This window comes from Crinia signifera, chromosome 4 (assembly GCF_055691185.1).
Source record: "Crinia signifera chromosome 4, ASM5569118v1, whole genome shotgun sequence".
NCBI lineage: Eukaryota > Metazoa > Chordata > Amphibia > Anura > Myobatrachidae > Crinia > Crinia signifera.
This window is the reverse complement of record NC_139220.1, coordinates 71,076,486-71,093,917: the sequence shown is the minus strand read 5'-3', so window position 1 is coordinate 71,093,917 and position 17,432 is coordinate 71,076,486. Positions and strand designations below refer to the sequence as shown.

Below are 17,432 nucleotides of genomic sequence, written 5' to 3'. Positions count from 1 at the left end.
TATATATATATATACTTTACTGTTGGGCAAAAAGTTATTACATGCTTTCAGCTGCACATAGCTATGAACGGGGTATGAGGTTTCCCTGTGGGCTTAGAGCACTGCAGTTACTCCTAAGTACTATGACGAGGTCCTGATGAAGGTGACCGTGAGCTAGAATTAAGGAGAGGAAACTAAGATCACTGACAACTAGACTCTTTGATGTTTGAAAAACACCAGTATGGCTTTGAGTACAGGACGTCTACAGTAATCCCACGTACACACGGCTTTACATCTGTCTAACATAAGGTCTCTGTAGTGTTGGATATCTGGCAGTGAGACAGTCAGTCTCTGGGGCACTGTTATCTATTAGACCTGTTTCCTTTATGTCTTGTCCTATTACATCTGTAGTTCAGTCATTATACAGACCATATAATAAGCCATGTTGTCCTTACCTGTGACTCATCCAGTATGTTTCTGCTTGTGTTTAGGCTTTATTGCAAACCTCACTATACAGAGGGAATTCTTTCCAGGTGAAGAAGATGAAACTGGAGCGGCCAAAGCATTAATGCGTCTCCAAGACACCTACAGGCTCGATCCAGATGTCATAGCAAAAGGAAAATTACCAGGTTAGTGCAATTTACAATGCTTAAATTATAACACGACAAACTGATGGTTCGTTTTTTTGAAACGTGGCTCTCCTATATACATACACTCTCAGTACCTTAAAGATGCACTTTGCAAATGCTTTCAGCTTGCCACTTGGTATAACATTGAACTGTTTGACATGTCTGACTAACTACCTTTGTTTAACGTAATTCTTTTACAATTTATGAAGGTCTCCTCTGTTTTGTTTTCTTGTGTAAAAAACCTGTTGTGTGTATATTTTATGTGTTATTCCTGAGGTATGTTTATGGTTCTATGGGGGTTATTCTAGTTCACTCTTTCTGACAAAATCCTTCTTAGATGGACAAAACCATGTGCACTACAGGGGGGCAGATGTAACATGTGCAGAGAGAATTAGATTTGTCTGGGGTTTTACTTTAAAGTGAGATCTATATTGCAGTGTAAAAATAAAGCAGCCAGTATTTACCCTGCACAGAAACAAAATAACTCACCCAAAATGTAATTCTCTCTGCACATTTTACATCTGCCCCCTGCAGTGCACATGGTTTTGTCCATCTAAGAAGGATTTTGTCAAAAAGAGTGTACTAGAATAAGGCCCTATGTTACACATAGATAGTGTACCAAAACATAATTTCTATGATAATTGCATCAAGGACAACAAATTATTGTATGTGTCTCAGACATGTATCATTGTATTTTTACGATTAACTGTCAATAAAAAAAAAAGAATATCCATGCCTCTGTGTCCTCATAAATCTTTGTTGCTGCCGCACTAAGCAGGCAAGACATGTAATAATCTTCCAGTGTTGCCACCTTTGCAGAAAATGCAGCTTACTATAATTGCACCGCAATGTGACTAGGATGCACAAGCAGACTGCTGCATGTGACATTTGTATATATGTGTGCAATGGAGTCCCTGGATCTATACACAAAATACCACAAAGTAGCATCTGCAAGTTTTGTTCTGGTCCCTATACAGTCACACACAGTATACAAGCGTCATAAATCAAAATAACTTGCACAGTCTCCTCGTGTCCTAGTCACATTGGATTGTGAGTTATATGCATTTTAAGCAAAAAAAGGTTCCTGTCCTTAGAGTTGCATGAGACCTGCCCACTCATGACAGCCATCTCACGCTACATGGTGTATTGAGGCTAGATGCATGAGGATGCCTCTCTAATGCACGTGCTCAAGGCTGCAATGTTTTCCTCCAGATACTCTGCTTTTCTTCTACAATTTAAAACATAGTGGTAGGTTTTTTAGCTATTGGTCAAAAGACCGTCTGCTTCTAGAATATCAGTTATATAGTTCCTGGTTCTCTGTGCATGTGGTTGAACAAAATGCATTTGTATAATTGCAGAATCTAAAATTCTGTTATTGATATTATCCATTCAATATTTTAGGAACTAAATATGTTGCATCTTTATCTGCCGATGATTGCTTTGGTATGGGAAAAATAGCCTACAACGATGGTGACAATTACCATACTGTTCTGTGGATGCAGCAGGCACTAAAACTGCTGGATGAAGGGGAAGAAGCCATCATTTCCAAAGTGGATGTTCTAGACTACCTCAGTTACACAGTGTTCCAGCTCGGAGACATCCATAGGGCAGTGGAGCTTACCAGAAGACTACTAGTTCTAGGTAAGGGCACCATCGGCTTTCTGCCCACTGGTATGCATGAGTTATTAGCTGTGCCTTCATTTTCTAAGGGAGATTTATTAAAACTTGAAGAGATCAGCTTCTAACTGCTATATTACACCCTGCGTTTAAATATATAACAGGAGTTGATTGGTTGGTATTTTATCTCTTTCCAAGCTTTGATAAATTTCCCCCTTCCATTTGGAAGTCCCTATCAGAGTGCTGATTTCTGTGTATATAAACTCCTCTGTCTAAAATATCTGCTGAAAAGACAAAAAAGATGGCGCTGCTGTCCGACTAGTTATGTTTGCACCCTTAAGGGGTGTACACGCGGAGCAAATTTGTGCTATTTTCTAAGCAATCTGACTAGATTGCTTAGAAAGTAAGCACAGATCTCTCTGTGTGTATGCTCCGAGAGATTTAATATCTCTTGCTAACTAAGTCAGTGCATGCAGTCACAATCTAGTCAAATTGCTTAGCAAATGACTGCAAATCTGTCTGTGTGTACAGAATGAGAGATACTGATCGCAATCTCTCATTCTGAACCACTACTCGGCCTTTTTTTGCTTAAGTAAAATTGCGTATCAAAATTGCTTAGCAAAGTTGCTTAGGACAAATCTCTGCGTGTGTATGTGCTCTCCATGGGAGATCTTGACACCAGAAAAATTGCTTAGCAAAATTGCTTACATGTGTATGCCCCTTTAGTCATGATATAAAACATGGCTGAAGGTGCATACAGACTCTTCAGATATCATGTGACTACATGGAGAAACCAAGAACAACGTGACAAGTGTGGCCAGTTTAGAAGTATAGGTTTACTCAGCCTCATAACATGCAGTTGAGTCCTTGCTCATATTTGCCGCTGACTGCACAAGAACCTGCAATCCATAGAATCTCATTGGTGCTTACGTGCCTGCGGACAGGTTGCACACAGGCACATCATGTCGCAACAAGACCGGTTTGTGACAGTGATTAACTAATACGCATATGTATCAAACGGCTTTTATAATAGAACGTTGGGACCTTTCTAAACGCTTTTTTAAGTAGATAACATGCACTCCAACGGTCTAACCTCAATCACCGGTATGATCTGCCAGGGCCAGATATGTGTTAATGGTCTGTTAGCTGTAATAGCACAACGCATATACAGTATGGTATAATTCCATCCATGTTGCCCTCCCTTCAGGTGTGGCTCTGTACAGATTGATAATATGTAGCGTTCTGGGGGATACGGTCACTAGGTCGACAAGAATTATGTCGACATGACTGAAGGTTGTTTCCACACAAGCATTAGGTCAACATGGGTTTTTTTCACTTTTTTTTTTTGTAGCCGACGTGCTGACAGGCGGTGCCCTACCATCCATTAGATCGCGGTGGGTAAATAAAACCATGCCTGAAGCATGGCGAGCGTATCGGTGTCCATGTCGCTGTGAAATAAAAGTGAAAAACCTCATGTCGACCTTTCCCACGTAGAGCCAATTCTTGTGTCAACCTAATGACATGTCGCCCTTCAGTCATGTCGACCTTCATTCAAGTGAAGTGGTGTCGATCTAATGCTTGTCGACCTAGTTGCTGTCTATCCACTGATCCATATCCAGTTCTAGAATGGAGGGATCCAGCATCACCGTAGAGTGAGACGTATGTAAGAAATCTCTTGCTTTCTGGATTTATACATAAGAATAAGGGCCAGATAAGCGCACACAGGGCTGTTGGAATATTACTCCACAACATCAACTTTATTACAGCCTATGTGTACATACAGGGAGTCATTCTAATTGAATCGCACAGGGGAGCATGTGCAGCCTCTGTGTGCGAGCGGGCATGGCAAACTGATTATTCGCCGGCCACTCACACATGGCAGTGCGGGTCGGGAGGTGGACCATCGCGCCCATGGGAGCACCCAGCGTTTTATGGGCGTTCCCATGGAAATTCGCCAATGATGCAGTTCTGGGGGGCGGGCAGCTGACATCACACAGGGCACTTGCAGATGTAAGACACCAGAGAGGTGTCTTCCATCTGTGAGCGCTTCCAAAATCATTCAATGGTCGGCGACCATCAAATGATTTTGCCCCCGGCTGCAATCTGCATGCAGGCAGACCTTCGTGCAGGTGGCGTTTACATGACCCGCAAAGCTGCGAATTTGTGGGTCAACCTGAATGAGGGCCACAGTGTGAAGAGTAACCAAAAGCAGTGTCTAGTGTGTATAATGTTACAGGGAACAATTCTCAGTGCTATTTTCCTGCCACCTCTCTGCCAAGCAGATTCTAGCTGACTGCTCTTGGCAATGGCCCTACAGGGTGGTGATGGTAGAGTGCGCGGTACTCTATTCTGGGAGGTGTTAATTTAAGGATTCCTGGCTCAAAAGCTGCTACGCATATTCTCACTCCAAAAATTGTTAAATTGCTTGATGGGCTCTAGATTCCACAATGCTTCATGTTATATAACAACCTGAGTGACCAGCGTAATAAGAAAGCTCAGTATTACTAGTATGGTAACACATTGTATTGTATCTCACTGTTGTTCCCGTTATTTCTTGAAGATTCCAGTCATGAGCGTGCTGGAGCTAACATGAGATACTTCGAGAAATTGCTGGAGAAAGAGCGAGCTGAAGAGGAACTCAACAAGACATCTGACAAAGAGCCTGCAAAGCCTCATTCTGGCGTCTATGACAGACCCCTGGACTACTTGCCGGAACGTGATACCTATGAAGCCTTGTGTCGTGGAGAGGGAATCAAATTGGTACTTAATGTTAGATACTTTTATGTGTTATAATGTGTTGGACACACCGATTTATATGGGTTTAACATCACTGCAGGATACACCGATTATAGGGGTTTAACCTCACTGCAACACATTATCTTTGTGCTAGCATGCATTGCATTAATACCTATTAATATTTGTTTATTTATTGCCTAAATATTTCATGGTGATTTACAGCTCAGAATAAGATTGGGTGTTAATGGACAAAGGCCCTTATTCTGGTTCACTCACAAAGGCAAACACCCTCTCAAATGGACAAAACCATGTGCACTGTGGTGGGGGGATGGGACATTTTGCAGTGAGATTTAGATTTGGGTGAGTTATTTTGTTTCTGTGCAGGGAAAATACTGACTGCTTTATTTCTACACTGCAATATAGATCTCACTTTGAAGTAAAACCCCACCCAAATCTAATTCTCTCTGCACAAGTTAAAATTGCCCCCCCCCCCCCCCCCCCCTGCAGTGAACATGGTTTTGTCCATTTGAGAAGGAATTTGCCTTTGCGAGTGAACCGGAATAAGGGCCAAAGAGTACACAGTGGAATTTCTTGCCAATATAGTATGTACGGTACTTGTTTCCTAGCACGGAGCCCACGATTTTCAATCGTATGGCATCTTATGCATTGTATCGCATCGCATGCCATATAGCCGCATGCGATGCGATTTTGGCCCCCCTATACGATTTTGTATTGTATAAGCACCCTAATGGGTGCTTACAATGTTAAATGCACCCCCACGCGACCCCCACTATGAACGCCAACCCGAAGCGTGGTGAGCACAGCGAGTCCGCGAGGGGCGGCGGTTCGCGTCCTCCGACCTTTTCATACCCCCACTATCCACGTCGGCATGGAGTTGACTTTAGATAGTGTGGCGACGCGTATTACTTTACATGTATTCCGCGTCCCCTCGCGGGCTTGCCACGCTTCGTGCTCGGTGGCTCGCTGCGCTCACCATACTATCTAAAATCAACTCCATGCTGACGTGGAGAGTGGGGGTATGAAAAGGTCGGAGGACGTGTACCGCTGCGCTCGCCATGCTTCGGGTTGGCGTTAATACTGGGGGTGGCGTGGGGGTACTTTTAACATTGTAAGCACCCATTATGGTGCTTATAGAATTAATAATCTTATAGGGGCCATGTAACATTAAAAACACCCATTAGGGTGGTTATACAATTTGAAATCGTATACCATTGTATATGGCATACAATGGCATACAATGCGATGGTATACGATTTTGAATTGTATAAGATCGGGTGCCATCGCGCAGCGCATACCATTGTAAGGCTTATGGTATACGATGCGATGGGCGCCATGCTAGGAAACAAGTACCGTATGTACATCTGGCTGTGTTTTTTGCTTACACGTCTATGGTCCGTGAGCTAAAACAGATACCTTGCTCTGATGATCAATGGCACACTGCTCCTCTCTTCATCATTGTGGTGATGCTAGAACATCTCAGCCCTCTGCAAACTGTCCCCTCTATAATCCCCTGTGCTCTTATTACTACCACACACATAATGTACAGCTGATCCATAACAGAATAGAAATCCAGGTATTCTCCTAATCATCATGTGTCTTGTATCAGGCCCTAAATCACTGAAATGTGCCTCATGCAATGTGTGCTCTGTTTGTAACGAATAAATGGCCTCTTTATCTCAAACAAGCTCAGCCTTCTGGCAATAACCAAAACATGGCTCAGACACTCTCACCCTGCAGCACTTTCACACGGTGCTCTCTACTTCACCCACACCTCCAGGTCTGGAAACGATACAGAAGGTTGGGTTGGACTATTACTATTATAATATTGCACATTCCTACCAATCGCTTACATTAACATCTTTAGATGTATGTTCTATAAGGATTTTCAATACATTCTCTTGGGATACAGTCAATTTACTGACAGTCAAAATACCAACAACAAGTGACAGTCAAAATTTTGACATATTCGAAATGCCAACATTCATTATGCTGACATGGTCAAAATGCTGACATGGTCCAAATACTGACATTTAAAATGTTGACGTGTCAAAAAGTCCACACGGATTTTTTCCATGATTTTTTTCTTATTTGAAACTGGCTTGTTCTTACTTCACGATCCAAGTGGGCATATATGTATATAATAATGTGCCCGAAGCATGGTGAGCACAGCGGTACACTTGTGTCGACATAGACACCCAAAAAGCCATGTTGACATTTTAAAATGTCACATTTGGACCATGGCAGCATTTTGCATATGTCAGTATTTTGGCTCTGATTCAGTTTCTCAGTAAGCTGCGATGAGATGCCGCCCAGCAGAATCCACATCCCATTCCGAGTGTTAGTGAATCACTCCCTTTGCCTGTCTGTTAATGTTGTGCATAATTTGACCGTCAGTATTTTGAATGTCAAGAAATCATACTGAACCGCATTCTTTCTGTATGTTGCTGTGATCGACAAATTTTGAACATTTTTCCTCCTTTGTTACGTCTTCTCTAACTTTCCCACTATCATCTCAGGTTTCTTCAACGTCTATATTGATATTGCACATTCTCCGTACGCAACCAGACTTCTCTCTCCGCCTCTCCTAGTGAACTGCCTTGGGCACTGCCTTGATTTTGTATTTACTAACATATGCTCCGGTTCATTAGCACTCCTTTCCCGCTCTGATCACAACCTTATCACCTGCGTGTTCTCCTCTATTACTTTAAGATATCTCTAATTGAACTGTACCAAGCATTTAAATAGCTTTTATTAAAGCTCTGTCTTGTCTAACCTACTGCTAAGATCATTACCCAAAAAAGGAAATTGTTTTTGTTATTTTCTTTTTTTTTAAACTGTTTCTGACGTTCTCTGTATTCTGCTTTTCAGGTTCCTCGGAGACAGAAGAGACTTTTCTGTCGGTATCATGATGGAAATAAGAACCCTTTTCTACTCCTGAGTCCTGTAAAGGAGGAAGATGAATGGGATAGTCCAAGGATTGTCCGCTATCTGGATGTTTTATCTGATGAAGAAATAGAGCGGATTAAGGAGCTGGCGAAGCCCAAAGTAAGTAGTTTGTCCAAGTGCGTTTTCTTGCACCTCAAGGTATTCACCCCTTCCTCATTATAATTTTTTGTACTTCTAATGACTTCTGATTGGTTACGTTATTCAATTATTGATCTGATATTTAATTTTATTTCTAATAACATTGATAACATATCCATGCTGGGGTGCTTGGCGGAGTAGGCACTGATCTGACCCATCTGTCTCCACTGTCATCATTGCCATTTGGAATAAACATTTTAGGGAGATACAGCCATTGGCTATCAAAGACACTGTAAAAACACCTAGGGTGACATTTAATAGTATGCCAACTTAACAAGATGCGAATCGCAGTAAAAATCACACTTTTTCCCACTAATTTTTACATTCTGAAGTGGCAATTTTTCAATTAGGATCCAGATGTTTTCCCACTAAAAACTATACAAGTCGCAAAGGATGAGCATTCGGGAAAACGTTACTAAAAATCACCACACAAACAGACCAGGTTGTGATGGGCGATTTTGACAGAACCATGCACAGATCAGTGCGATCTGTGCATGGTTCTGTCCCAAAAAAATTGTAAAAGGAAAAAAAAACAGCTTGGGGGCAATGTTCCCTCTAATTTTACGAAGGCTGTGTGTGGCAAAAAATATTGGCTATACAACTTTGGAAGGAAATTTTACATTTTTGTGCGTCGCTTATATATAACTGGAAAATGACGTTCAGCATTTGTGTTAACTTTACTTCAAAATGATATTAAACATTTAAGCATTCAAAACACAGCACACAATATAGTTAATGGGTGAAACACACATTAATTTAGTCCACAACTGCAAAAAGGAACCACTGCTGCTTTGTGCGCTCTGTTGTAATGTCTGTGCGCACGCTCGTCGAGTTGTGTGCGCGCGCAGAGCCGGCCTTATCCAATTTGATGCCCTAGGCAAGATTTTTGTTGGCGCCCCCTAGCAGATGATACCACCACCAAATATTCAACTGACCCCCCCGCACTCACCATTTCCACCTCACGTGGAAATGGTGAGTGGGGCCGTGAAAACGTATCACATACCATAATGCATATTACACATAAAATCACACACCGTAATGCCCATTACACATTATACCAAACACTGTGGTACCCATTATACATAATGACACACACCGTAATGCTCATTACAAATTATGCCACACACCATAATGCCCATTACACATTATACCAAAACTGTAATGCCCATTATACATAAGCCACACACCGTAATGCCCATTACACATAATACTAAACACTGTAATGCCAATTACACATAATATCACATGCCGTAATGCCCATTACACATGTTACACACCGTAATGCCCATTACAGATAATATTACACATTGTAATGCCCATTACACATATTACATACCGTAATGCCTATTACGTAATGCTCCGTCACCATGGAGAGGCGTCTTGCGTCTCCATGGTGACGGGGCGAGAGGTGGATGTATACTGATGACGTGGGGAAGTCCTGGTCGGAAGTGTGGATTACGTGCACTGGGTGATGGGGATATAAGGTCAGTGTTTTTAATTTGGTGTTATGCCTGATGACGAATTAATGAAATTTTAAATGTTGCAAGAGATTGCCCTGTCGGAGTAACTTTATTACCTGTGTGCTGCCTGTGCCACCTGCGGGTGGTGAGAGGAGATATATATATATATATATATATATATATATATACACATATACAGAGAACTTCCCAAATTGGGAAAAACAGCACTCACCAGACTTAAGCAAAGTGTTGATAAGGTTCAAAGTCCCGATAGTTTTAATAATGTACAGGCTTACCGACGTTTCGGTCCCTTAGGACCATTCTCAAGGCAGCAAGGTACAGTCAGAATATCAGCAGCAGTAGTAGATGCGAAAACAGGGACCGTCCCTGTTTTCGCATCTACTACTGCTGCTGATATTCTGACTGTACCTTGCTGCCTTGAGAATGGTCCTAAGGGACCGAAACGTCGGTAAGCCTGTACATTATTAAAACTATCGGGACTTTGAACCTTATCAACACTTTGCTTAAGTCTGGTGAGTGCTGTTTTTCCCAATTTGGGAAGTTCTCTGTATATATATAGCTTGGTCCTTCTGAACTCAGCTACATTTACGGCACCCCAGCGGCTACTTCTTTGAGGGTGAGAGTGCAGGTCTTCTTGTGTATATATATATATATATATATATATATATATATATACACTTCCAAGAAAAGGGCACTCAGGGACTCCAGATAGGTGAAACAAACGGACTGATTTATTGCTCAGTCATAGGTTGTCAAACCAGTCCGTTTGTTTCACCTATCTGGAGTCCCTGAGTGCCCTTTTCTTGGAAGTATACATTTGGAGCTGCAAAGTTCCTAACTGCAGGCACCGGGGCAAGTTACTCTGGCTCTACCTAAGCCCTGAAGTGCCAGTTCATATATATATATATATATATATATATATATATATATATATATATATATATATATATATATATATATATATACATACTGTACAACTGTATATATATATATATATATATATATATAGTATATACAGGCGCTGATGACAGTGGCGTCGCACCTGCCACCATAACACAGAATTTGCTGCTGCGTGGCTCACTGTCCCTCCTCCACTACTCCCAGCACGCACCGCGGTGGCTGGAGAAGGTGGGACAGAGTGAGATGTGACGGCGAGCACTGAGCCGCCTGCTGCCCACGTCACCGCATGCGTCATGTGGGGGTGTGCCGCGTCTGGCCGGGCGGACGTGATAAACAGTAAGCTCCACCTGACATCATTAACAGGGCAGCTGGAGGCGGCCGTGGTGATCCGGCGAGCTATGTATGCGGGCCTGTGGCGAAAAGTATGTAAAGAGTGGATTGTCGCCCAGCCCCAGCTCAGTTGCGTAACTATAAATTTTGCTCCCCCCAAAAATAATTGTAGCGCCCCCTCTTCTGAGTGCCAAAACAGGGAAATAAAAAAAAAAAATGAAATAAAAAATTAAATATAGGCATCAATATATAGATATCTAACTATACAGATGAAAAAATGACACCTGTGTTTTGCATAGTTAACAGGGGATATACACACACACACTGTAACACACTGTGTGTGACACTCACCCCCTCTGGAACACCCGTTATGCTCCATGCTGCTTAGGCTCCAGAGAGTCCACCCTGTAAACAAAGTCTCACGAGTCATGCTGGAAGTAAGGGACAGTCTGCAAACTACTTGCCACTAATCCAGAGTGTTTGAATACACTTGTAAAGTGGAAAATAGTTTACAGACTATCCCTTAATCCAGTGTGTGACACTGTGAGCTCTAGCAGACCTGAGAGGACATGCAGGGACTGGAGACAGAAGAAATCAGCGCAGCTCCGTGACCCCAGCGCCCTCTCTTATCCTGCAAAGCAGGAGAGAAGGCAAGTCAGGGAGAGCGCCTCGCAGACCCCCTTCGGTCCTGGCTCCTCCAAGCCAGCGCGGGGGTTGCGGCATGCTAAATACGCCACTGCTGAACGTAATGATGCTGCCCCTAGGCATAGGCTGCTGCCCTAGGCAATTGCCTAGCCTGCCTATGCCTAGGGCCGGCCCTGTGCGCGCGCACAGCTTAGAGGGAACACTGCTTGGGGGTCCCCCCTACTGAGCATAACCAGCCCTGGACTCAAAGAGCCGGTCCTGCTTTCATCTAAAACAAACAACAAATCGAACAACGCGAGCCCATGGACTAAGTTTGGAGAAGCTGCGAGATGTGTGTTTACATCCTGCTGCTCCTCCTCCAGAATAGTGCTATTGGCGGCCTAGCGACTCCTGATTGGTCGCTAGGTGGCCAATAGCAATATTCTTGAGGAGGAGGAGCCACAGGATGTAAACACACATCTTGTGGCTTCTCCAAACTTATTCTGTGTATTCACGTTGTTCGGTTTGTTGATTTTCCAAGACCCCTGGATGCTGCTTGGACAGAAGAGGATGTGATCTACACTGGAGGACCCCCGTAAGTATGGTTTCCTTCCAAAGGTACCCTCATTCTATTTTCTTCAGGACCATTGGACGGAGGATACCTACCTACAGTCTAAGGTAGTATCTGTGTGAATGGGCTATGTATGTAATAAAGTTATACTTTTATTGTATGTTTTTGTTTTATTATTATTATCCTTTATTTATATGGCACCACAAGGGTTCCGCAGCGCCCTATTACAGAGTACACATAATCAAACAGGAAAACAGTGACTTACAGTTGAAGATAATACAGGACAAATGCAGGGTAAATGATTATAGGAACATCAGCCGATTACTGCAACATAAGTATCGAGGTGGCAGCAAACAGCATGCTTTGGTGCAGTCCAAGACTACTGAAGTAAGAAAGAATAAGCACATGAGGTAAGAGGTCCCTGCTCGTGAGAGTTTACATTCTAATTTCACTATTTGTATTGTTGTGGAACTACAAGTCCCAGTGGGTCCTTTAATGCCCCACATGCTAATACTTGTGGTTCTCCAAGTCTCTGCATGCGGTGCAGGCTTGCTGGGACTTGTTGTTCCACAACAATACCCAATAGTTTATTCTACTTTTACACATTTAATCAGCCCGGTGGCCACCGCCCAGCTTCACCGGCGAGACTCCCATGCTCCAGCATGGGCATATAAATTCTGGAGGGGGGGACCACTTAATTGAAAGGTGAATGCAAAAAATCGTACACGTCCTCAAATTCGCACATTTTCATGAATAAAAATCGCACAAACTTCCTAAGAATCTCAAACTATTAAATGTCACCCCTACTGTTTAGGACGTTTAAAGGTATATTACACAAGGTTAAAGTTAAATCTCAAATCCTGTCGAGAAATAGGTATGTTTGCATATAATAAAATGTAATTAGGAGCTCTTTAAATAAAGCATTTTGTATTTTTGAGGTATTAATGTGCTTTAATTCTGTGGTTGGGGAACTGGGGTAAATTACCCCAAATGGGGCGATGAACAGTCATGCTGCCGAGACACAGCCGGGCATGCATATGAATCTATATGTAAGCCTGGCTGTGTCTCAGCAGCGCGACTGTCCATTACTCCCAGGAAGCTCAGCAGCTCCTGCGTGCACAGCGCCGCACCCGCATAAGCTAGTTTGCTAGTTTGGCGCCATTTCATAATCAGTGGCAGTGCGTATTCGTCTCTGCCTCCACTTCCCACTCCCCTGTAATCCTTAACCCTCCTGGGCAATATTAAAACTCTATTTTGCTGTGATAATTAATTAATAATATCTGATTTCAAATCAAGGGGTAAACATTGGCGTATATAAATATATTTTGGGGTAAAAGGTAAAAAAGTTTCCTGTCCCCTGCTTTAATTCATGGCTTGCTAAATGTAGTGGCCATATTAAAACCTGGGGGTCACTGGTTTCCCCCATATCTGCCTTGGCCACATGTATTTCATGTCTGGACTGGGTCTGTCACTGAGGGGGAGGGTGGAGCTACTGGTGAGACAAGAATCAGCTGCACACTGACTTACTGCAAGATAGTCCCTACCATGAAGTGCTGCAGAACTCTTAGCTCTTGCAAGGGAGACACAATGAACGACTGAACACAGCCTCAGGCTAGTCGCAGTTCCTGAGAGCACAGGTGATTGGTTATTCTTCTAAATCGCCAATGCCATGGTTTGACATCAGCGATTAATTTGTTGAGACTTCTTACCTATGGTATTCTATTTGGGAAATTAACAATCAAATGGACAGTGAGGTTTTTTACTGCAGAAAATCTTGTTTTCAGACAAAATTAAAATATTCATTGTGATACAGACTGTTAAAAATGTATGCACTGCTCTGAGATTTCTTCTCTTATGCTGTGTTTTATGTTAAGTAGAGGTTAGTCCATTGAAGAACAAGTATTTTATCTGGTTTGGACACTATAGCTTAGGGGTATGTAACATCTGGCTCTCCAGCTGCTGCAGAGCTAAATATCCCACCATGTCCTGCCACTGTTTTGATTTTAAGGCACAACAAAGTTGTGGCAGGGCAAGCAAGTGCCATGTGTTTGCCTTCCTCTGATGCAGCAAGCAGGAAAAAGGTCACACGCCTAAGATTGGTCGAGACAGGAAAGGTGCAGACTCCGTGTAAACTGTCCATTGAAAGCCCAGTATGAGTGCAGCACCCAGATGATCTATCAGGCATAGGAACAAAACCTTAGCTCCAGCAGGGGCAGCCACTGCACACCTACTGACCTGTCACAAGTTACCTACTCTTCCTAACAGTGTCACTTCTATAGAAGGATTTTATAGAAGAGTAAAAGTGGAAACCATGAGAATTTGTTTCCGATTATGGAAGTTAATAAACCTCAATAAAGAAGATTAAATAATAATAAGGAAAAAGTAGAAGTAAAACTGCAAAACTACTTTTCCAATAGTTTTCAACAGGAATTTAATATTCCATTTGGCAGAGAAAACAATCCTTCTTAGTATTACTATTGTACATGTGCTGGTTGCACATCTGATTATGTGCTGACCAGTACCAGCAGGCACAATCTGTGTGGTGTGTATATTACATATACTGTATAATGGAAAATAATTGCTTCACTACCAGCTAATCATACTGGACAATTGGTGTTTTTGGAATGTACCTTTTGATATTATTTTGTGCCTGGATGAGTGTGCAATTAATCCCAAGTGCAGCTAATAATGTGCAAACAGAATAAACGCACTCAAAGTAATATACAGTAAGGTAACGGGAGAAGGTTACACCATTGAAACGGCATCAAGGTATTTGCAGTCCTTGTCCAACCACCGATCTGAAATAGGGGTCAGTTCAAGAAACATTTAGCAAAGCAGCAGGCCTGCACAGGATAAAGAGTCCAAATAGCGTCAGTTACCATGCTTAATGCGTTTTGGAACGGACAAAGGCACTCGTTCCAAAACACGTTATGTGTGGTATCTGACGCTATTTTGACTAACAGCTCCAGGGATGATTTGGTTAGTGAAATTAATAGTTTTCTCACATCACAAATGAAGTATCCTCATTAAGCGAACTAATTTTAATACTGTTACGGAACCAATTTGTTATGTGAATTGGAAAAATAGCATACTTTGGAACAGTTATGTTAGAGAGGCTAAAAGTTATTTATTGCTCTTCACATCTGTATTGTTTTTTTGGTAAAAGAATCCTCCTAGCATTCACACTGTATTTTTAGTCACCATAGTGAATGGTGTACATAATCGAAACCATATGCAGAACCAGAGGCCACACAACTGAAGCCAAGAAATGATTTGGCAAGACAAGTTGTGTGTTCACGTTAGTGCAAAACTGGGCAAGAAAATAATTGCTCACTCCATTTTCACTAACAAAACTTACTGTTATATTCTGTAATGTGGTAAAACGATCTATATGAAGGAGCTAGGGATATTCATGCACAATGAAAGCTAACAAAATATGTAATGGGGTTTAAACATAACTTTAAATTTTGTTGCAAAAGAAAAACTGTGTGGTCTTATTTGTTCTGCTTGTTCCTACTAACATTTTTGCCTCATATCCCAAATAAATATCTCACAATAGCTGCTCTAGATTATTCTGTCGATCCCATCTCCTCTATGCACAGGCAAAGCATTAAGCTGGCCATACACAAGACCAACTTTCATCCACCTAGTTGATTGGTTAGACTGAAAATCTGGTACTTTACCAAAGCAAATGACAATCGGCAATTTTCTCACAAACCCAGGATAATGGGCAAAACATTCAGTCAAATTGTTTAAATCAAACAGATTCAACTACAAAACTGTTATGCTCCCAAACAACGTACCTGAGGAGATTCTGTGAGGCAGGCTTGAATGGCGGACGTCACAGAGCGAGGCAGTACTGATGGCGGTTCTTCTGCACAGTCACCCCGATACATATGCCTACTGGTATTGGGATGCCACTAGGAATTAGACCACAGATGCCAGTGTGCCAAATAACCAGAGTTCCTGTCAAAAGAGGCGAAAGGTCAATAGGGGAAGAAGATACAGAAGGGGAGTTTAGTGATCCAATGCAAGATTTAGTATCGGCAGGGGTAAGACTAGGTATATTCAAGGGTCTGTAAGGAGCCGGGTAATAGCAGCAACAATCCAGGAAAATACAAGACAAATATTGTCAGAATGAGTACACCTGTTTGCAGGCAGGAGTGCAACACAAGACTGCATCTCTCCTGAGATAACACAGGAGGAGTACAGCACACAAGCTGGAGAGTTCATTCAAGCAAGGAGAAACTATCACCAGCACTGGGCCTGTGCACCTGGTGTAGTTTTAACAGTGACCATTGAGCTCCCAACATCATGATGGTAACTGGCATGCAGCGGGTGCCGGATGACTCTCCAACAGTGGGGATCCTGACGTCGGGATCCCGACTGCCGGTGCTCCGACAAGGGGGATCCCAACTCACAGGGGCTATTCATCCTTGTGGGGGTCCACAACCCCCATAGAAGGAGAATAGAACCTGTGGTGAGCCACCGGGCCCGCAGCGTGGCGCTTGCAGCGAGCCCCCAAAGGGGCTTCTTTGTGAGCGCCACCCTGTTGGAACACCGGCAGTCGGGATCCCGACTGTCAGCCCCATACCACACCCGCGTGCAACTGCTGTGCTGCAGGCCCCCCTGCTCCCGCTTTAATGAACTATCTAGCAATGGGGAACACTGTCCGCCTCTGGCGTCCCCATTGCTAGGCAACCTGGACAGAAGCTGCTCCCCCCTACTTCTGCCAACAACACAGCGTCTCTGTTGCCGGAACCTGGACGAGAGCTGCCAGACCCCACCAGAGGAATAGATGCAGCATCCCAGACTCCTAGCAATGGCCAGGAGCTACAATCTCTGAGTGCTGCGCAGCAGCTCCTAACAAGAACCTTGTCTGAATGACCGTTTTTGTCCATTTCCAGATTCTCTGAGAAAACTTCTCCCATCCAGTACCATATTTTTATTCCATCTAACCAACTAGTTAAATGAAAGTTGGTCTAGTATGGCCAGCATTAGATTATGTATAGTATAGCATCATGGGATGCTATTTTACCTTCTACACCCCAGTTCCTATGATTCACATTCTAATCAATGAAAAATGTTACCACTTTAAATTATAATATTGATTCAGAATCACTGATGGTTTTTGTCCAATGTCAAATGTTTTTTGCCATCAATCGGGTAGAACCAGAAGATTTGCTTCCATTGATGATACAAGAGCACCTATGAACCAACAGGTTCTGATTAGGCCAGTCACTTAAATAACAGGGATTACCATCAGTTGAAACCATCAATGGTCATCTATTGCATAGTTGGTAATCATGCCATCTTACCATTTACCGTTGATGGCAGCTGCACCGATGGCTATCCCTAATTACAGTTCATACTCAGGCTGTCAGTGTAGCTTCTTTACAATCCTATTACACATCAGATACACTGTACATGCTCCCCAAGGATAGATCCAGTAACACACAG

General features: G+C 42.8%; 1 protein-coding gene across 3 annotated transcripts in view; it reads left to right on the top strand.

Moving 5' to 3' along the window:
* P4HA2 (prolyl 4-hydroxylase subunit alpha 2) overlaps nt 1–17,432 on the top strand; it is a 100,229-nt gene that overhangs the window by 59,048 nt on the left and 23,749 nt on the right. For all 3 annotated transcript variants that reach the window (XM_083181831.1, XM_083181830.1, XM_083181829.1), the window contains exons 5-8: nt 471–608; nt 2,010–2,249; nt 4,786–4,985; nt 7,851–8,027. In XM_083181831.1, the coding sequence (XP_083037957.1) occupies nt 471–608; nt 2,010–2,249; nt 4,786–4,985; nt 7,851–8,027 (755 nt within the window). The remainder of the gene's footprint in view (nt 1–470; nt 609–2,009; nt 2,250–4,785; nt 4,986–7,850; nt 8,028–17,432) is intronic.